The sequence below is a fragment of the Mytilus galloprovincialis genome, chromosome 4 (assembly GCF_965363235.1).
Source record: "Mytilus galloprovincialis chromosome 4, xbMytGall1.hap1.1, whole genome shotgun sequence".
NCBI lineage: Eukaryota > Metazoa > Mollusca > Bivalvia > Mytilida > Mytilidae > Mytilus > Mytilus galloprovincialis.
Genome location: NC_134841.1, coordinates 27,721,810 through 27,745,133, shown reverse-complemented (window position 1 = coordinate 27,745,133; position 23,324 = coordinate 27,721,810). Strand labels below are relative to the sequence as shown.

General features: G+C 32.9%; 1 protein-coding gene across 1 annotated transcript; it reads left to right on the top strand.

Moving 5' to 3' along the window:
• Positions 1–1,685: 1,685 nt before the first annotated feature.
• Positions 1,686–18,270, top strand: LOC143071762 (protein O-GlcNAcase-like). The gene is made up of 15 exons (XM_076246322.1): positions 1,686–1,857; positions 4,496–4,547; positions 6,786–6,883; positions 7,314–7,444; positions 7,814–7,982; positions 8,290–8,388; positions 8,598–8,882; positions 9,657–10,273; positions 10,514–10,688; positions 11,061–11,120; positions 12,128–12,213; positions 13,410–13,514; positions 15,154–15,245; positions 17,098–17,287; positions 17,585–18,270. Exons 1-15 carry the CDS (start codon positions 1,788–1,790, stop codon positions 17,900–17,902), a joined length of 2,547 nt encoding a protein of 848 aa, XP_076102437.1. The 5' UTR covers positions 1,686–1,787; the 3' UTR covers positions 17,903–18,270.
• The last annotated feature ends 5,054 nt before the right edge of the window (positions 18,271–23,324 follow it).

The following is a 23,324-nucleotide window of genomic DNA, read 5'->3' as shown; positions in this document are numbered from 1 at the left end:
TGTAACATGCAAAATATTTGTTATATCATGGATATCATGAGGCAAAATATTCTCAGTGGATTAAGTCCAAAAACAATATTCGAGGGAACATTGCCTTGAAATAGGGCTCTTCCATGAATTTTAAGAGGTAGGCAGCAAAGCTTTTTCTGGCTCTTTTTTTTTCTAATTTCCTATATATTGAAGAAAAATTTTTCCTAAGTAGTTCTATAAAAAGTAAACTTTTTGATACAGCAACAACACATTATTTACTAAGTGGGATATCAATTACCCGCAGTATATGTTCCTCTCTTGGACGCTGCTTGAGAGTTATGAATTAACTCAAAGGGATCTTAAAATAAATAAAAACGGTACGATGATTAGTGATGTTCAAACTACTTATTTCTTGTGCAAAAAATATTGATCCCCCCCATTTTGAATTTACAATAAAATTTGGAACCCCCCCCCCCTATTCCACATACAGGAAAAAACTTGATCCCCTCCTGTATTTTGACCAGCCCCCTCCCAGATAAATTATGATAAGTCCCTAAAACAAAAATTTGTCTTTTTCTAATTCTAGACTACGGAATTTCGTTCCTTTCGTTTTTTTTCGGGATAGGACCCCCACCCCTAATTTATTGATTCTCGATCTTGAATATGTTACAACTGACTCATGATTACCAGAAATAATTTAAGTTCACATGGTTTTCCATAATGCAACTTTATATATACTTATCAATTACTTTTGTCAACAAGTTGAATTGAGAACTGATCAACTCGATCATCGTGACTATAACACATAATAAGCTTTCATAGTTGTATGCTGTTGTATAATTCATGTGAACTTCAATGTAACCCCTTAGCTGGAAATGGATTATGCATGAGTGAAGCCTGTTTTTAAGAGAAAAGAATTTAAATATTGAAAGTGAGGTAAATCATTTGCTTGACTAATTTCATCCACAAAAAATCTTTCTTTAGACAGGTAAAAATAGAAAATTAGCTTATAATTAATTAACCTGCAACCCGAAATTAAACAGATTAACAACAAATCCATTTACACGAGGTCCATATCTATTTATATTTATGTTTATATCGTGTTAAGTGACCGTCGGTTGTTTTCGGGGTCATCTGAGTGTCCTTGAGACATTGTATTATATGATTCTAATATTATCGAGGCAGTGCCCTGTAGATTGTTTATTTTATATTTTTATTATTTGGATACATGTCAAATGAAATTGTTATAACTCGAAAGTGAGAATTGGAGTCAAATAGGTGAAAGATGAATTTGACAGCTAGTGCTCCATTGAATTTGAATATTAACGATATGGTTGTAAATATTGTCACGTGACATGTGTAGTCGTCTTGATAACAATCCAATATTTGGATTTCACACCAATAACAAAATTTAATAATACAATTTGTCTCTGGTCTTACGGTCATATATTTCTTTTCGTTTCTCATATAACAGCATGATCATATATCTGCATTGCATATAGTTTTAATCAATAAGTTGTTGTTTTTGTTGTTTAACCCTTAACTGAACCCCTAACAGTTTTCGTCTTGGGAACGTACAAAATCCGGTACAAACCAGATGAAAACCTCCATCCCTGAACTTGATTGAAAGCACAATTTTCATTGGATTGTCATTTTGAGTGGACCAATTGAAACACCCGTTACTTTTGACATCATTAAATCGAGAAAAATTCCATAGCGAAATTTGCGCAGAATCGTGAAAACATTGTAACAAGACGGACGTAATTGATAAAGTCGGTAAAACTTTTTGCCTTCACCAACCCAAAAATTCTAATAGGATGAGGGATTTAGTGAATAGTGGACTAGACAATGAGAGTAATCAAAGATTTATTTGTGGTGCTGTGGAAGGTGCGTTTTCTTCACTAATTTAGATTATGTAGAGAAACTGACATTCCGCCATCTTGAATTTGAGAAATATTTTGTCTGGAAATTTGTATCTTTGAAAATTTGGAGCGTACTCCTCAGTATTTACAATAATTAATGATTCCCAGATAATGTGCATAAAATTTGATGTATTTTTTTACAGGATGAAAGCTATGATTAACGATGCATTACTCATTGCGGAGTTTCCGGGGTTCCCCAAAGGGAAATTAAACTTGAAATTTTTCAACCGACGGTTTTATCAGGGCAATAGGGTAATAACCTCAAATAGGATTTGATATTACCTGGCTTATCTCATTTCTGTCCCCTCTATTGATTCTTGTTATATATAAAAATGTGATTATATTTTGGCATATTGCCATAGATGTCACTTGAGCCTCCAATCTTGTTAAGCATCACGATTTATGTTGGCTACCTGCCAATTAAACTGATAGTTATACAATACCAAATCCGATTTATCCTGTATGGTGTTCTTTAAATATGTGGTCATCGGAGGATTATTTTATCAACTTGACAATCTTCATATATAAAATTATTTTAATTCAATAAAATGTGTTATAGTCGACTTAGATTGGCAGCAAGTCTAGACTTTCCACACTTGCAAATGTACCCACCTTTCCACCAACTGAACTTGTCCCTCTTTGTCTTTGAAATAAGTGTTAATTCCTCTTACAAATTTTTTTGTACTTTGCCAACTCTCCCCACTTATGAAAAAACTTCTAAGTAATACTAATAACCTGGCTGATAAAATATCTGCCAACTTGCCCCATTTATGAAATATATTCAGTAGAGTTAATTCTATATATTATTCATAAGTTGGTCAGGTTGGAAGACTTATCACAGCCTTTTTTCGAAAGTGGGGTGAATTGGCAGACATTATTCGAGAATCAGGGTCCGTTTGCACCCTACGCGTTCACGCCCAATTCTATTGAGTTTTGGTAAGTGTATTGCCATTAATATATATAGCATTATTTCTAAATAATGTGAGATTCTGACAAGTTCTTTTTATACCATGGCAAGTTTATTATTTAAAAAATATTTTTTTTTCATTGTTTCTAATTTAAGTGTGATTCTGACAACAATATTACAAGTATTTCATTTATGTGTTGGATAATTCTTAATAATGCAGGGAAGGCCATTGATGAAAATTTAACGATTAAGGAACCTTCACCATCAAAAACAGTGTCTATGCTGTACAGTGTAGCGCGATCAAAAGTATTTCATCCCTCCATATATAAGGAATGGTGAACATGCTAATTCATTGCTTATTTAAATTATATTTATTTGAATTTTCATTATAGAAGTAGACATATTTTCAATAATTGCCTTTTGAAACCATTCAAATGCTAAGCCTTCATGGCCCCACCCCCTTAGTAGAGAATGACCAAAAGCTGTCATGAAGGTCCCCATGTAGTTTTCTTGCTTTTTTTGGTAATTGTTATTGGGCTTAAAAATCTTGTGGAGTTCATATTTTTCACGGACAATGACAAATTCAGAAGTCACGAACCAATTGGCGGATCCAGGGGGGTTCTGGCAGTTGGAACCCCCCTTTTTTTGGCCAATCAATGCATTTGAATGGGAGCATATAGCTGGAACCCCCCCCCCCCCCCTCCCTTTTTAAAATGGATGGATCCGCCCCTATTGAATTAGCATGTTCACCTATCCTTATGTGGAGGGATGAAATACTTTTGATCGCGCTATACTGTACGGCGTAGATACGGTTTATGATGGTGAAAGTTCCTCCATCGTTCAATTTTCATCCATGGAGATCCCTGTGTTGATCTACCTGTACAAGCTCAGGTACAAGTGAATAGCGATCTTAATCCAGATATCCCTCAGGCGTTAGAACTGATTGTAATATAAAAAAGCCTAGGGTTATGCAATTAAATGCATTTGGTAATAATTGTTAAAAAAAATGGCGTCGAGCTATAAAAACGATAACAGTTTTGAACGATGGTGGAGCGCCATTGTTAAACAGGCCATGGAGATCCCTGATCATGTTTTGGTTAGTGTATTGAATTAAATGTTTTTCTTTCATTATTTCTAGTCAATAAAGTGCAAATCTGACAACGTTATGAATTAATGTGTTGGATAAATCTTAAATCATGTTTAGGTATTAGTATAGGTGTAGTGTATAACTCTATATACATTTTTTCTTCTTTGTTTCTAAATAAAGTGAGACAATGACTACATTTTTTATGTGTTTATAAAATCTAAATCATGTTTTGGTTAGTGTATTGCTATAAATATTTATTTTTCATTGTTTTAAAAGGAAAAGGGATTCTTATAGCAATTTATTATGTGTTGAATAGATCGTAATCATTGTAACCAATAAAAATTGGGCGCGAACGGACCTGATACCTTTATTCAGCGGGATTTTAACCCATTTCATAAGGAGAGCGAGTAATGCTACAACTTCCAGATCTTGAAGCGGAATGTTTTTTTTAACCATGCAAGTTGAAACTTGTAGTCCTAATTCTGTTATCAAACAGACAACTAGATTGTTTTGCATATATTCATTTCTTAGCCTATTGTGTGCTTTTTTATGGTTGAAAATTTTCTTTAGTAAGGTTATGACTTGAAACTTATTATTTTTCCACTTCAGGTTTCTATGGTAGACCATGGAGTTCAGATCAGAGGAAGCTTTTATTCAAGTGGTAAGTTCTATTTTATCTAGCAATGTATTTAAAAAATTGTAAAGGAACATTGATGATCAACAGTAATTAGGAAAAGTTAAAGAAAGGAACACATGTAGTTGTCAGCTTTTTAGTCACTGTGTATCACATTCCAGTGGACGGAAATATCAGGTGTTTGTTCAGTTATGTTAGCATTCTCCAAAGTACAATTCTTGCAAGATTTTTATAAAACTTACACTACATACAGATATAAATAACATCAGCAATATCCAGAACAAGTTTTACGAAAGTGACTGATTGCATAAGAGGTATGCCTCTTTAAAATATTGAAATAATGGAAAGTGGCCTCATTACTTGTCGTTATCCGAGGGCTGAAATTCTTGTCTAATTTTTGTACAGCCTGCAACTTTTGTTGCAGAAAGCTCGACATAGGGATAGTGATCCGGCGGCAGCGTTGGCTCACTTCTTAAATGCTTTATATTTAAGAAGGTGGAAGACCTGGATGCTTCATACTTTGTATATAGATGCTTCATGTTACGAAGTTTTTGTCAGTCACATGTCCAATGTCCTTGACCTCATTTTCATGGTTCAGTGACCACTTGAAAAAAAAGTTCAAATTTTTTGTAATGTTGAATTCTCTCTTATTATAAGTAATAGGATAACTATATTTGATATATGGGTACCTTACAAGGTCCTCGTGTCTGTCAGACAGTTTTCACTTGACCTCAACCTCATTTCATGGATCAGTGAACGAGGTTAAGTTTTGGTGGTCAAGTCCATATCTTAGATTCAATAAGCAATAGGGCTAGTATATTCGGTGTATGGAGGACTGTAAGGTGTACATGTTCAACTGGCAGGTGTCATCTGACCTTGACCTCATTTTCATGGTTCAGTGGTTATAGTTAAATTTTTGTGTTTTGGTCTGTTTTTCTCATACTTTATGCAATAGGTCTACTATATTTGTTGTATGGAATGATTGTAATGATCTAGCGGGCAGATGTCATGTGACCTTGCCCTCATTTTCATGGTTCAGTGGTCAAAGTTAAGTTTTTGAGTTGGTCTTTTTATCTAATACTATATGTCATAGGTCAACAATATTTGGTGTATGGAAATATTTTATGATCTATGTCAGTCGCGCAGGTTTTATTTGACCTTGACCTCATTTTCACGGTTTATGCACAGTGTTAAGTTTTTGCGTTTTGGTCTATTTTTCTTAACTATAAGTAATGGGTCAACTATATATGTTGTATAGAAGCATTGTTAGCTGTACATGTACCTGTCTGCCTGACATGGTTCATCTGATCTTGACCTCATTTTCAAGGTTCATTGGTCTTTGTTTAGTTATCTTGGTTAATGTCAAGTTTATGTGACAGTTGTAATAAAGCGTAGCTTTATACTTAGGACCATCAACATGATTAGTATAGAAGGCGAGACATTTCAGTGTGTGCACTCTTGTTATAAAAACATACTATTTGTTAATATAAGCAATAACTAGAAAAATTCTAAAACATGGAAAATAAAAAATCATATTTTTTTTGTTTTCACAAGCTCATGCTTATAACATGCATAAGGTGAATCACTAATTTGGACTCATCAAAAGCACACACAAGTTTTTGTTGCAGACTGACGAAAGTTTAGACATTTAATAAATGTAGAAATTCCTTTTCAATATTTAAATATTCAGCATTATGATAGGAGGGCATATTTGGTCTATTGCTCAAAGCAGAAGTACCTGTTTTTGTACTACAAGTTTCCAAGGACCACCAAGCTCTTAATATACAACTGATGGGTTGGTGAAATGACTTTGACTTTATTTGAACTAAGGCCAAATAAAATAGTATGTGTGGTTCCAGTTACATCTGAAAAAAAGTTAGGGTAGGTACTTAGGGATTTTTTTTTTTGTTTTATGTTTTTTTTTTTTGACATTGAGTCTATGGGAGCATCATTCTGACTTTAAAAGTGCTTAATGAAAAATGACAATAAAATCTTTAGGGTAGGCTAATGTCAAGACGAAAAAGTAGGGAAGGTAGGGTCACTGGAACCACACATATATTTTTATTTGGCCTAATGAAGAAATAACCATAAGTTATTGAAATTGTATAATTTAACAGAGCTTTAAGGCAACACAATTGAGAGTTTAATCTGTTTGGAAACAATCCAGTGAAAGTAACGACTTTTCTTTATGAGGGTTTAAATTTCTAGTGATTCTTTTCAACATGATCTTATTTTCGAATGATTTATATATTTTTGATTTGTCAGGTTGAAAAAGATGGGTTTAAACACCTACATGTATGCTCCTAAAGATGATTGCAAGCACAGAGCTTTCTGGAGAGAACTTTATTCAGTAGAAGAAGCTGGTGAGTCAGATGTTGCTTAATTAGAACAAACAAAATATGTTGATTACAATTAAATACTACCCAGGGTCATTTTATCAAGGTTACAAAGCCGAAAATTAACTGAAACTGTGTCTACTAAGTAAGAGATTCCCTATGATATGATCTCCTTCTTTTTATGCCAAATTAGAGTTGCTCTTTGGACACATTCTTTTTAAGTATACTTTTGAATACTTTCTATTATGACTGCCAGACAAAAATGAGTATATTCTCAATAGTGCAATGTCAATTGTGACCAGTATCAGTGCACAATATCCTGACTGGCATGCACTATGGACTGATTAAATCCTTGACAAGTATTGAATTAAAAGTTTTCATGATTGGTGTAAGATACATTGTAACTGGTAGGAATTAAAAAATGTTTGTATAAAAATATGATTTGTATATATTTTAGATAATCTAACCAGCTTGATTCAGTCTGCCACAGAAAACAACATAGAATTTGTGTATGCAGTGTCCCCTGGACTCGACATTTCTTTTTCTAGTGCTAAAGATGTACAGTGCTTAAAAAGAAAATTGGAACAGGTAAAAGCAATTGTAATTCTATTTCAAATCTGTTATTTATTCATGTTATGTTATAATCAACAAACATTTTAGTTTAAAAAAAAAAATGATAACCTGGTTTCCACATAGTTATTCCAGTCTTTTGTTGAACATAGTGTGATGCTTTGGTCTTCAAGAAATTGGAAGTGCTATAGGAAGACAACTTCTTTGCTCTCATTACCATTAGGCAAATGATGTGTCCTGGAAAATTACTTTGATCTTAAATACAACATATTTTATTATGTCTTGTAGCAATCTATTGTATGATTTTCAAAAGAATAGAGACAAAAAATATAAGAAGGGATGTTATATTTTCTCGACTTTCAGTAACTGATAAATCATTCTTTACAGGTTTCTACTTTTGGTTGTAATGCATTTGCTCTATTGTTTGACGACATTGACCCAGAACTGAGTGAATCTGACAGAAGTATGTTTACTTCATCAGCTGCAGCCCAAGTGTCGATCACAAATGAAGTTTTTCAGCATTTAGAACAACCTCACTTCTATTTTTGTCCAACAGGTAAATATAAAATCACAATTATGTAATAAATATAAAGGAATTAAAAATATCCTCTTGAACTCAACTTCTGGTAATTTTTCAATTGATGATTAATAATCAAGAAAAACTTTCAACTCTTGGATGTTTTTATTGGCATGTGCTGTCAATTTGGATTGTACATTGTAAAAAATTGCTTCAAATTTTATTGAAATCAACAATTTTATTGATTGCACATTTTTACATGATTGACAAAGATGTTATTGCAGTGTGTCCTAGTTTTAACAAACATGTATCTCAGCTTTTAAAAATAATTCAATTTTATTTCCAGAGTATTGTTCATCAAGAGCTTTGCCAACCCTATCATCCTCGGAGTACCTGAATACTGTTGGATCAAAGTTGTTGTCAGCCATAGAGATCCTCTGGACAGGTGAATATTTAATGTTCTAGTTTCATAATTTTCTTTCTCTTTTCCTATTTTATCTGCTAAGTAGCTCCGTGATTTTATATCACAGATGAATGTCTTAATGAAGGTAAATGTTTTCATGAAATACATTTCAACATGTGAAGAAAGTTAGTGTAATAAATGAATCTTCAATGAAAAAGATTTTAATATTTGAATGGCTTTGTTTGTTTTAGGGGTAAAAGTTGTCAGTAAGAAAATGACCATCAAACATCTAGAAGAAGTGACTGCAGTATTCCGCAGACCACCATTGATCTGGGACAATATTCATGCTAATGATTATGATCCTAGAAGAATTTTTCTTGGTGCTTATGATGGCAGATCACCAGAGATTATTCCATACCTTAGAGGAGTACTGACAAATCCAAACACAGAATTTGAATCTAATTATGTTGCTTTACATTCTCTTGGTCAGTGGTGTAAATCAAATCCCTCTGGTCTCAAGAAAGATGTTATTTTTGGTATGTTTATGACACATATTTTATAATAGGTTGTACTTTTTTATTTACTTAAAATAAAATTTTGTTGTTTAACCAACCAAGATGGCCACCATGGCTAAAAATAGAACATAGAGGGTAAAATGCAGTTTTTGGCTTATAACTCAAAAACCAAAGCATTTAGAGCAAATCTAACATGGGGTAAAATTGTTTATCAGGTCAAGATCTATCTGCCCTGAAATTTTCAGACGAATCGGACAACCCATTGTTGGGTTGCTGCCCCTGAATTGGTAATTTTAAGGAAATTTTGCTGTTTTTGGTTGTTATCTTGAATACTATTATAGATAGAGATAAACTGTAAACAGCAATAATGTTCAGCAAAGTAAGATTACAAATAAGTCAACGTGACCGAAATTTTCATAAAATTTATAAATTTTCACTAACATTTTCCACTGAAACTACTGGGCCAGGTTCATTATAGATAGAGATAATTGTAAGCAGCAAGAATGTTTAGTAAAGTAAGATCTACAAATACATCACAATCACCAAAACACAATTTTGTCATGTGTCCTTTGTTTAATGTTCACATAGACCAAGGTGAGCGACACATGCTCTTTAGGGCCTCTAGTTCAGACTAGAACACTGAATATGTGATAAATTAATCTACATCTCGTTGGGTTTCATGCTATTAAAAATGCATTGTATCATCTCAGTATCAAGAAGCATGCATAGTACAAATTCATACAACATTCGAAAACATGAACTGAACAAGTATTTGATGAGTTGATTTTTTTACAGAGGGAGATCGGTTAAGTCCTGTAATATCAGATATCAAACTTGAAACGGACAGTGATTTTGGTTCAGTTGAGGACATTCCATCATTGTTAGATACACGGTACCAACCAAGAGTTGCATTGAGGTTAGCTTTGTCAGATTGGATGATAGAATTAAAGACTCCTCGTACACAACAGCCTATGCCAGCTCCTTTAACGACAGTGTTACCAACAAATGTTGCAGCTATCTCTGAATTACAGAATGGAAGTATGGTGAATGTAGGTGGTGGAGACTCTTTCATGCAACCAGTAATGCTGCCTATCAATAATAGTTTGTTATCTACAGGTCCAGAACTTGTATCAGACTCTGAGTCTGATACATCTGTTGAACTGGAACCAATGGACTGTGTACCTTCTGCCAATGTGTCAACCACCCCAGAAGAATGGTCAAATGATGGTAAAATGACTGTAGAACCAGAGGTCCGAATGGAGGATTTCACATGTGATGATATTCAGATGATTGTTGACTTCTTTTTCTTGCCTTTTGAACATGGAATTAAGAGTTCACAGTTGCTGGATGATCTGCATTGGTTGAAGTCTAATTCTCATTTGGTAATGGAAAAGAAGGAACAAACACCAGAGGTAATTGTATTTGTTTTTTATTTGACAGTTTTCTTTCATACATGGGTGTATTACTGTAAGATAAGTTGCAAAATGTCTGGCAGAACCATTATGCAAAGTTTTTTCCCTTGAAATTGAAATTAATGCACAGCTTTTGTCTGATTAGTCTAATGATGGTATCTTGAGATAACTTTCACAGAATTTGACCAGACTGAAATTGTTCCACTCAAGTATTTACTGATATTTTTGTTGTTTTTGAAGATGGTAGAATGGATGACTAAAGCTAGCAGTTTTACAGACTCTGTGAAGATGTTGCGTGCAGTATCTAAAAGACTTGTAGAGTTGCCAAACATATCTGCCGTTCAAGAGCTATTTCCATATGCTTGGGACTTGCTTGGAATATTGGAGACTTGTAGCGGATATGTTTCTTGGTTAGGTAGGTTTAATTTATATATGTAGATGTTATGGTTCTAGCTTTATTGTTAATAAATTAAAGGATTTAAAAAAAAATATTGAATATTTCTATTTGTCATTGTACATGTTGTATGATGTAAACTAAAAGTTAACTTTTTGATTTTACACCAATATTTTTTTACACCAATATTTTTAAGACTATCAGTGGATTTGAATACCAAAGCAAAAATTAAAAAAAAAATGTGGCTTTTTAACAGTAAGAGCTTGTGTCCACACACATTTCTTTTTAATTTCTGTACTGTCTATTTAAAAGCCAATTACAATCAGAAACAAAACCTTAAAAATTTGAGCAAAATTAGTAGACTGATGAAAAATGAATCTTTCTTTTTTTCAGGCAAAGGTTGTGCTAATGCAAATGGGCTTCAGCAACAGGCATTATTGGCGGGTCAGACATGTAAGAATTGAATTACATTTGATATTAATTAACAGCTGTGCCATGGCTTCAAATGTTGTGCAACTTTCTGTTTCTGAACTTGTGTTTTCAGGGTTCATACCATTACTTAAAATCTTATTATCTTTTTTTATCACTAGACTTATTATTAAAGCAAAATCTCGAAATAAAAGCTTTAAATTTATGCCTATTAAGCCCTGGTAGAGTATTGTTCATCATGACCAGCATTCTATGGAGCATTGCTGTATCCTGCTTTATCTGAAGTGGATGGAAAATTTGTTGCTTATTTATCATTAGGACCCCTGGTTTCTAGTGGTGAAATAATGTGTATGAACCTTGTTATTTGTAGTATTATTTTCAGAACATGTATAGTCACAAAGAGCAGTATTCAATTGTTCAAGAGCATCTAATCAAGGGAACATGTTTCTATATGTGAATAGTAACCAATCAAGTTGTATCAGAATTCCCCTGCTTTATGTAGCCTAGTCTACTCTTTGAAAACATCAAAATATATGAATGAATCAATACCATATAAAAGGTATAAAACTACTTGATTAAATGCTCTTGATTATTTGGATATTTCTTTTTGAATAAAATCGTCATATATATAATCATAATCTATAAGTTCAGAAAATTGTTGTACATACATTTTGAGATAGGATTCAAACGTTCAAATTGCATATTTGGGATCATAAAGTAGATGTTTCATTAAAAATTTGTTAATAATTATAAAAGAATACATATTAATGGCATAGCTGTTTTTTTTAGTTTTGTTTTTGTTTTTACTTATAGAATCTTTGTTCTTTTAGGTTTAAATGAAGTAAAGATAAATTTGATTAAAATGAGATATTTTTCCTTTGGAAAAGTGATAATTGAAGTATTTCTTTTTAAACACAACAATCTAAACATTATAACTACTACATTATCTTCAGAGCTTGCAGCAGCATGGTCTGCTTAGTGTACCAAAGTACTAATCTATCTCCCTTATTATCTTTTTTTGCGAATAATAGGGAGCTCACATGGTTATAAAGAGGCCTTTATGAGTGGCGACCAAGAACCATGGGTTTTTCGAGGTGGTGTTCAAGGAGAACTTCAAGTATGTATAACAGGCCATCCACAATCCACTTATGCAAGCCTGTGGTTCATTTGTTTGTAAATGGGTATAGAAATGATATATAATCATTGAAAATATGTAGCCAGCCAATTTGACAGCGCATGCTTAGCCATCTCAAGTCTTTTTTCCAGGTTGCGCAGCGTTGGTGCAGATAGAACTGATTTTTAAGTACTCCATTGTGCTTTAAGTTGATGTGTAGATCTACATTTACATAATGTAAGTTTGCTCAGAAAGAGCAGGACCTTCAACTTAAATCACATTGAGAAATTCTTTATTTTATCAATGGGTTATCAAAATTTGATGTAGGAATATTTTACCTGGTTAGAAAACTGAAACTTTAGTGTCAAGTTTTTCAGCAATTTGAAATTAACACAATATGTTTTAATAACTTCAATTTAGTAAATGTTTTCAGCAAACTGGGATAAATGTTTGGTTTTAGTTAATAAACAATACAATCAAGTGGTTGTACATAATAAAGTCAGTTCTGTCTGCCATTAATAATATTCTTTATTTCAGGTTAGCGCCAAATAATGTGCCTTTGATTTGAAGGCCAAGAATGTGCATGTGTTTCGTCTGTCTTGTTTGTTTTACTTTCAAAAACTAAACATATATACATTGGTCCAAAGAACAAAGATTGGTTCAACAAATAATTTAGTTTAATCATTTCATGTGAGAAAACTCCTCATAGAACCAATCTTTGTTAGAATGATCATTTATTTTAAACAAGGTCTTAGAAGCATATGCACATTCTGTCGATTAAAACTAGAAACTTGAGATGGCAACATGTGCAGTCATTTTGACAGCTTTAGGAATTTGTTGTATTGAGAGAAAAATTCATACATATAATTTTTAAAATCTTGAAAGAAAAAAAAAGTAAAGTATCTTTGGACAATAAGAATTTGTAAAAAAAATATTGCTGTCAGCTTGTCTGCGCCTGCGTCTAAAAGGAAAGACTTAGCAAGGTTTTTGTTCAGTCTGAAATTGGGAAGAAATTTTTTTCTTAATCAAGAAAAAAATTTCTCTCATACATGTGGCAATTTTCTACTGAATAAATGTACAGAGAAATCTAGGGGGAAATTCGGTGTTTAGTATGAAAACCTTGCTTACGCTTGTCTTTCCTTGCGCTTTTGGTTTAATATGTAGAGGCTTACTTAACAAAAATTGTGTGCTTTTTTCAGAAATTAATGCCAATAGACTTTGCACATGATCTGTTCCTTATTCGTGCTCCAGAAGTGGTGTTAAACAAATTCTATCACTACAGACCTTACTCGGCAGCAGATGAGGTAGGTTCATCTACAAAAAATGTATTGTTAAGTATTGATTCTGAAGGTCAACTCTTTGGTCATGTATCTCCTAGATTAAAACATTAGACATAAGGCTAAGACCAATATAAATCTTGTAAACTTAAAAGGTTTGCTTTTTGTCGAGCCTTCGACTTTAGTCGAAAAAGCGAGACTAAGCGATCCTACATTCCGTCGTCGTCGGCGGCGTCAACAAATATTCACTCTGTGGTTAAAGTTTTTGAAATTTTAATTACTTTCTTAAACTATACTGGATTTCTACCAAACTTTGGCAGAAGCTTGTTTATGATCATAAGATAGTATCCAGAAGTAAATTTTGTAAAAATAAAATTCCATTTTTTCCGTATTTTACTATAAATGGACTTAGTTTTTTCTGCGGGGAAACAAAACATTCACTCTGTGGTTGAAGTTTTTAGAATTTTAATAACTTTCTCAAACTATCCTGGGTTTGTACCAAACTTGGACAGAAGCTTGTTTATGATCATAAGATAATATTCAGAAGTAAATTTTGTAAAAATAAAATTCCATTTTTTCCGTATTTTACTTATAAATGGACTTAGTTTTTTCTGCGGGGAAACATTACATGCACTCTGTGGTTAAAGTTTTTAGAATTTTAATAACTTTCTTAAACTATCCTGGGTTTGTACCAAACTTGGACAGAAGCTTGTTTATGATCATAAGATAGTATCCAGAAGTAAATTTTGTAAATATTAATCCATATTTTCCATATTTAACTTTTAAATGGACTTAGTTTTTCTGCAGGGAACCATTACATTCACTCTGTGGTTAAAGTTTTTAAAATTTAAATAAATTTCTTAAACTATCCTGGGTTTGTACCAAACTTGGACATAACCTTATTTATGATCATAAGATTGTATCCAGAAGTAAAGTTTGTAAAAAGATTACTCCGTTTTTTCTGTAATTTACTTTTAAATGGACTTAGATTTTCTTACAATCATAAAATAGTAACAAGAGGAATATTTATATTGATTTTTTTCCTCATTGTTGTTGAGCCTGCGATTTACAGCAAAAATAGGCGAGACACTGGGTTCCGTGGAACCCTTACAAATTTTTAGATTAGAAAAAAATTTGTTGCCATTCAAAGTTATGAATTGTGTTTTGTTCCCAATAACTTTATTCCCTTGCCAGAACTGAATAATTTTAAGATGGGTTTCCTAAGCCTTGGTCAGTAAACAGAATCTCCTGAAATACTCGTAGACATTACAAATAGCCATATTGACCACCAATAAGTCTAATAACAGACATTCAGTCTTTATTTGGATGTAATGCGTTTTTGTAAAGATTGCATGAAATGCAACCAAAACCTTATGGGACTGACTTGATATCTAAATGTTCCAAGGCTGATCACTACCTATTTTAATACACAACATATAGTGCATTGACCATAACATTCTAAACATACTATCCATGAACATTTCCTTATTTAATTTTACTTCCTACTGATAAATTGAAGCAATCTTTACAGTTCAGTGCTTTGAAGCACTTTGATTATTTGGATTCTCCTGATGGTTTATAATGGGAATAGATTTTTTTTTCAATTGACAAGGGCATGGGTTATAAGTGATTCAATTTTTTTACATTATATCATTCTGTGTTGCAGGCAGCAGTATACAATATTTGTTTAAAGACATGTGATGATGGGATGGATGGGACTGAAGTCTTCCCAGGATATCCAGATCTTATAGGAGACAGGTATGTTGTACAGTTTATAATTGAAGAAAATTAACCTTCACAAGATGTCTGCATCCATGGAATTTTCTCTATTTACCTTCAGCATGAATGTTTAAACTTTTAACATTTGGAGGAGTAATAAAATTTATTGAGCTAAATGACATAAATTTCGCAAAAAAAGACTGCAAAAGAAAATCCAATTTCATCTTTTGTAAACTTGCATGAGGATGTTTGAAATTTGATAAATGGAAACTCTCGTGAGAACTATCATTCATATAGCATTTTGCTGCTACCTCTGTGGTATTGCTAAACCTTCATAGTATAATAATCTTCATGACCACTAATTACTTATACCTGTGTTAACACATGAATTGAAAATATATTGTTCTGACAACAAAATAGACCACTTTCGAGTTCATCCGTTACCGGAAAAAACATTTCAATTATGCACGCCTTTATGACGTCATTATCAGATAGTGGGGGTCCAGATCCAACCCCCGGAACCCCCCTCCCTGGATCCACCACTTGGATCGCCTGTATCCCTGCACTATTAACATTCATCAAGCGTCTTGGGGATCGTCATTGTGCAGGATAAACTAGAAATAATGTTTGTTTTGTGAGTACTTAATCACAATTCCCTATAAATGACAGCAGTGCTGATTGTTAATTATGAGAATTTAATTTCCCGAACAATTCGTGCAATATAGTATTATTGTTTCAGGGGTTTATCTGGGTATTTTGGGAAAAAGGACCCTGGCCAGTTTAGGGAATTTTTTAACGCGGTTTTCAATGAAATTGGGAAAAACAACCAATATACCAGATGTTAGTTTTAGTGTGATTACTTAGTTCATAAAATTATTTTTTGTTGGTGAAAATAAAGTAAGGACTACACCTTCTTTGTTTTTTAAATATAACAACATGGCATTTCAGTTTATTTGAGTATCAAAATAATGAGTTCCAACTTCTTAAAGGATTGTTACATTTTTTTTATTTTGACATGAAAATTTGTGAAATAAAATATTTTAAGTTCTGTATAAAATATAACCTGTTTCTATTTTCTTTTTTATATTTTTAGTTTTTAATTTTAGTGTTGCTATGATAGCTGTCACATGTTTGGTTCTTTTCATTTTTTATTTACTGTATTTGATTGACAAACCCGGATTTATATACTTGTCCGTTTCCGGATTTGACCTGGTTTTAGTTTATTCCCACACTTCCTGTTTATTTATTTATGGCAGCCATTGTTTGTCAATGTTGTTTTCATTCAATATGTTTCAACTTGGATTTACACATTACTTGTTGGCGATTTTTTTACATAAAGCTAGCGGTTGAATAAAATAAAAATCTCTGTCATGAATAATAAAGATTAAAATGAATTTTGTGATCATTTGGGAATTTTGCTGCCAAAATTGGGAAAAATGTAGGGTTTTTGCCGTTGGGAATGGGTCCGAATACCGGACCCTGTGGAATGCTAGAAAAATCCATGTGTTTTCCAACCACTCCCTCAACATTGGAGCAGAAGTGATGATGCCCCTAAACGCATGAATGATGTTCACTAAAACCAGAGATTTTGATGGAACTGCATCGAATTTGAAAGTTGTCTATTTAGTATTTGATAATATTGCATTTAACACTAACTTGCATTTCAATTACCAAGGAAAGAGCTTAACAAGTCTAAACATACTACAAATTATGAATGGAAATGTGCTGTTGTGCTCTAAGAATAGTTAACCACATGTCGTTCAATCATGAGAAAACATGACCAAGTAAGCTCAAGATCCGCATTTGCAAGTTAAATGTTAAGACCAGGGCAAATGCATTTATATATGCTCCCTCAGTAATGTAGCTTATAAAGTGTTGTTTGTCTTTATAGGATTGTAGGACGCACAGTTTCACAGAGTTCAGAATATTGCTTTGTTGTGGAGGATGACGAGGGAATTTGTGGTTATGCTTGTGCTGCCCTTGACACAAAAGTGCTCCAACAAAAAAGTGCCCTCTCTTGGATGCCAGCAATGCGTGAAAAATACCCCAGGACCATCAAAGGGGAACAGTCTCCCGCAGATGTAAGTATTTATTAAAAAAGTAGTATATCTTGTTTTAATTTATATTTTCAAGTTGTAATAAGGTGGTTATTTTTCTTGAGCTACATTTACCATAGGTTTATTATACAGGTATATATACAAAATGAATATTTGCAATAGTTTTCAATAATTATAATTAAAAAAAAAGACATTTTGATGCAAAAAGTTTGTTTTGAAATGTTTTGATTTATAAACTTGAAGGGTATAAAAATCTTAATTTTGTAAAGTGAATTTTGAATTCAGAAAAAAATGTGAAATATATTTTACTTTATATTATAGGAAGTTATATCCAGTTTTCATGGAGAACAGCATTTCGTTCCGGAATCAGTCCATAATTTGTATCCAGCATGTATACGCATTGACTTTATTCCCCCACGTGTTGTTGACCATTCTGTTCCCAAAAGGCTGTTGGCATGTGCTATGGCTGCCTTGAAAACAAATGGTGCTACTGGTATACATGTGGAAATGAACATTGGTGACAAATCTATGATTGATCATTACCAACGATTGGGATTTACGCAACTCACTGTGCCAGATATCAAATCTGAAGATGTTGTTTATTTAGGGCGTATGATTTCTTTCAATAGAATGATATAGTATCAAGCAATAAAGGTTGGCTGGCAACTGTGATAATTTAACTTATTGACAAATGTGCAATGATGAACTTAAGATTTAGAAGAGTTTCAACCATAATAAGACTCTGAACTGAAAAATAAAAAGGAAAACAAAAGAAAAAGATCATGTTGAATATTTGATTGTAATTTTTTATATGTCAGTGTAATATTTTATTAATGTCCATTAAATGTCATTGTTAATGTTCATTAAATATGATATGTATTATCATGACAGTCTTGTATTGACCATTCAGGGTTTTGTAAGAAACAAAATATTTCATTGTAATGTCTTTCATTTCATGTGATCACAAAATCTGTTAATTGTTATTACAATTAAAACTATGAAAATTATATTATATTGTGTTACTTTCTTGGTTTTGCAAATATTTGCAAGAAATTCTTGAAATTGCTCAAAATAGACGATTTTAGAGACTTGATGTGTGGTGTGAGGAAAAGGTGAATACTTGTGGAAAGTTATAGAATGATGTATGGTGTAGTTGCTTGATGATAGCCTTATCTTATGATGTTGAATCTAAAAGTTCCATCTTATTTTTGGTTTATAGCTAATTCCATGTTTCTTGTATGTATTGCTCTTGTCCCATAGACCCACACAATCCCACAAATATTCAAGATAGGTTGGAGTAGTCGGAGCAATCTTTAGCTGCTATACCATGCAGAGAAGAATAGTTAGATTTAAAAAAAAACAAAACAACTAAATAAATGAATCGAATAAATCTATTAAATCTTATCTATTGAAAATAAAACATAATACCACTACAGAGGATCTGAGGGAATTACTTTAGATTTTCAACTTGTTTATTGAAAACTTGAAGAACATGTTGCATTCAATTTATTGTTCTTGGTACATCCCAAGGAAAAACAGCCAAAGTTTACATTATATACGGACAAGAGTATTCACACTGATCTGTCTCGTCATCTTTACTTGAATTTATGTTTATATTCCTAAATACATTGTATAAAGCTTTGCTACAAGTATCACAACCTTTACATTTTTAAAGAAAATCAGGGTGAGGTCAAAATTACCAAACAAGAAAAACTTTACAATGATTTTAAATACACCGAATACACTTGACATATTGCTTATAGTTTCTAAGAAACAACTTTACCAAGAAAACTTAACATTGTCCAATGAACAATGAAAATGAAATCAGGGTTGGGTGAACCATGCCAGACAAAAGTTCACCTAACAATCTGCATTAAATATAGTTGACTTAATGCTCATAGTATCAAAGAAACAAACTTAACCATGAAAACTCAACATTTACAAATAAATCAGGAAAATGAGGTCAAGGTAAAAAAAAGCTGTGAGATTGACATGTACATCATAATATATTTCCATTCAACAAATATAGTTGACCTATTGCATACAGTTTAAAAAAAACAACGTGAAAATGAGGTCAATGTTGGATAACACTTGCCAGATATGAACACATTACAAGTATACCTTGCATTAAATATAGTAGACCTATAAATGCTTATAGTATCTTATGTATTACATCCCAACTCCTTTGTTCTAATGGGTGATCTGAGCCGGATCACCTCTACCAGATCACCCCAGTTTGAGTTTTTTTTGTTATGCATGCTTTCCTTTGTTCTGTTACATTTTGGCTGGAATGTCAAATTCACTATAAAACTTATAATTAATTATGCGGAAAAGACCACCTATCAAAATTCACGTAGAAAAAATCCAGTGTATATGCAGGGATTTGAACTCGAGACCGTTAGCATTCATATCAAGCCACGACACATACGACTACACCAGGACGACCAGATACGAACTAACAGTAATTTAACATGTTTAAAGGAAGGAAGATCTTTTTATAAGTGGGGCGAGTTGTCAGACCTTTATTCAGTGGGGTTTAAACCTTTTTTGTTAATAAGTGAGTTGTCAGACTAATTGTTCAATTTGATTTTACACTTTTTTCAAAAGTGGGAAGAGTCGGTTAACAAGAGTGGGGCGAGATGACATTGTTTGATATCTACTCATCGTGTTCTGGAGTCATAAAGGGTTATACATCATATAGTGATACATAAAGTATATTATAATGGTTGTGTGGCGTTCTAAACTCGATTTTATGAATTGTAGACGGGTTTTCGTCTAATCTAAAACAGCTGGGATGTAAAGTAGTTATCCTATTCGGACTTGGTGTGTCAGTGTTAGATCACCCTCTGGCCTTCGGCCATCGGGGCGATCTTACACTGACACACCACGTCCTTGTGGGATAACTATTAAAAGACTTGACTACAAAACTTGACCTTGCCCACTGATCCATGAAATGAGTTCTAGGTCAAATGAATACTGTTCAACTGTCATGAGGACCTTGCAAGGTACACACATACTAAATATAGTTTCCTATAACTAGTAATAAGAACAAAATTTACATAATAAATTTTTTTTTTAAGTAGTCCCTGAACCATGAAAATGAGGTCTAGGACAATGAACATATAACAGATGGAAACTTTGTTACATAAGGCATCTATATACAAAGTTTAAAGCATCCAGCTTATCCATCTTTTAAAATGTACAAGATTTTATGCTACAGCGGAAGGGGGCATTTAGTTTAACCCTTGTCCGTACGTCCTAAAGTTGGTTTCTGTTCTCTAACTTTAGTTTGCCCCAACCAAATGTTATGAACTTATACACATTGCTTATTAATACAAAATACAGATCAAGTTTGAATTTCAGTTGCGTCACTTTTATCTTTTGAGAGTTATGTCCCTTTACAAATGGAAAAATTGCTAAATATTTTCGTCTCTACTCTTAAGTTAGGTTTTCCTCAACCAAATGTTACGAAACTTATACACAATGCTTATAACTTAATATACAATCAAGTTTGAATGTTGGGGCCGTCACTCTTACTGCTCTAGAGTTAAACCTTTTTCAAACAGAAAAATTGCTCAAAAATTTCAAAAATATCAATCAAGTATTTTTTTTTTCTATCTATGTATGAATGACTCACCAGTGACGATGGACAATTAATGGTTATAGAGGCCAAATAAAATACGAAGTTAAGTTTTGCCAAAAACATCAAGGTAATCTATTCCTTAGTATTTAAAAAAAAATAAAAGTTTTTAAAACGGTAAATTTAAAATTAGGACAATATTAGGGGACGACCATTTGATATTCTGGGGGGGGGGGGGGGGGGGGGGGAGCAGGAGGATTTTGAAAATAAATAACTCAGCCTTGATAATCACAAAAATAAATGGTTTGTTCTGTGGTAGTTTGAAAATAAATTACCTGACTTGCAATGTATAGAAAATAAATAACTCAGCAGGTCTAGTCGAAAGTATGAGATGGCACCAGATTATGCATAAATTCATCTTTTTTCCCAAAAAAAATCAGGAAACACTTCACAAATTTTTTAATAACAAAAGTATAAATATTATTCAAATATACTTGAAATGTCTGAAAATTGGTTTCATTTAACTTGAGGTATATTGTCTCAGGAAACCTTACCTCACTTTTATTTTAACAGGGCCGTAACTACATGTAGGAAATTTCAAAACCAAACGCTTGTCTCCATATCAAATTGTGTTCACAGCCTTGCAAGAAGAAAGTTCTGTTTTCCCTCAGACTTATAGCCCTGATTTTCGAGATCAATGTTTCTTATTTATTTGTCTTTTGTTCATTGATTGTCCTTCTGTATTCTGTTTGTGTTGCTTTCCTTTGGTAATCTAGTGATTTTGTTATGAACTTGATCATGAGTTTAAAAAAAAACAGCAGCCACATGCTTAACTATGTGAATTCCATTTTTGCTTTATCATGCACATTGGTCTTTTGATGTTGTCCCTAGAAACTTCAGTTTTTATACTGAATTTATGCATTTTGCTTTGAGACCAAAATATTGTCAAAAAATTATTAAAACAAAACTTCATTTTCAGATTATGAAAGGGTCTTCGGAACACCCAGAAAGCATGATTTTGCATCATTTGTTCTATAGCTTCTTGGGCCCTCAGTGGCTCCAAAACCCTTCAAAAAAAAATTGCCTTGCTCCGCTCGGCGTAGTATGTTTGCCTATACATTTAAAAGTGCCCCGTTATAACTAAATTTTAATACTATGTATGTATGCAATACATGTATATGCAGTTGGGAATTTAAAAGATTCATTTCTGCAGAGGGGGATGGTTAATCTAATTAAATGGTACATAATGACTTGACTATACTATATGTATTTATAATAAACAAATCATTTAAAAATTGTATGTTTTCGTATATCAAAAATATAGTTGTGAAAATGAATAATCAGTCCCTTGCTTTAATGAAAATGAAAAATCTTGCATCAATAGTGCAGAAAATGAATAATCTGTCCTCTTAGTTTACAAAAATAAATAACCGATCAAAAACAAATCCTCCTGCCCCCCCTCCCCAGAATATCAAATGGTCACACCCTTACTAGTAATGATAATTCAAGTGAACACAGAAGAGCTGACCACTGAGATAGTGATACCCTTGGGGAATAAAAACTTCACCGTCAGTGGCATCGAACAAGTGGTTGTAAATAAAAGTTATAAAGGCGAAATAAAGTACGAAGTTGAAGAGCATTGAACTGGCAGGTGACATCTGACCTTGACCTCATTTTCATGGTTCAATGGTGTAAACTTACAGGTAAGTTTTTGTTTGTAGATCTTTTTTCTAGTACTATATGCATTAAATAGGTTATATAACTATATTTGACTATATTTGGTATATGGAATGATTGCAAGGTATATGTCGGTCTTTCAGGTTTCATTTGACCTTGACCAAGTATGTTTCTCTGATACTGTAAGCAATATTTCAACTATATTTAATGCAAAGATGAATTGTACGGAGTAAATGTCTGTCTGGCAAAGTTCATTTGACCTAGACCACATTTTCATGGTTCATTGGTCCTGGTTTAGTTTGTTTCTTAGAAACTATAAGTTATCAGTGGCAAGGCAATTTTGAAATGTATGCACGAACCCCTGCGAGTGGAAGGCTGTCCCAGGGTAAGGACAAAACCTCAGCAAGAAGCTCGCGCATTATCGGGAAGAAGATGGCATTTCTGTGATTCAAAATTCACCAATAGCATCGTACTTTGTCGGTAAAGAACAAAACTTTACTACAGAAGATATGATTTCAGTTTCCAAGTTGTGGACTTTCCATTTCTATGTAGCAACATTCCAGTAGAGCCTGCAAATGACGTATATATCTCCTAGTCGATACGATATTTCACATCTTACACTTTCCATTATGATTTCATTGAATGAGGTTGCTACTTACAAGGATGTCATTGATATCAACACAAGAATTCCAAGTGGTGATGTTGAAAGCATCTCTTCGAAAATTTTAAGATCACTATCACGAGTTGGTTGACTGTGTCACAGATAACAACAGAAATGTTCCATTGTTGTTATCTGAAGGTTGT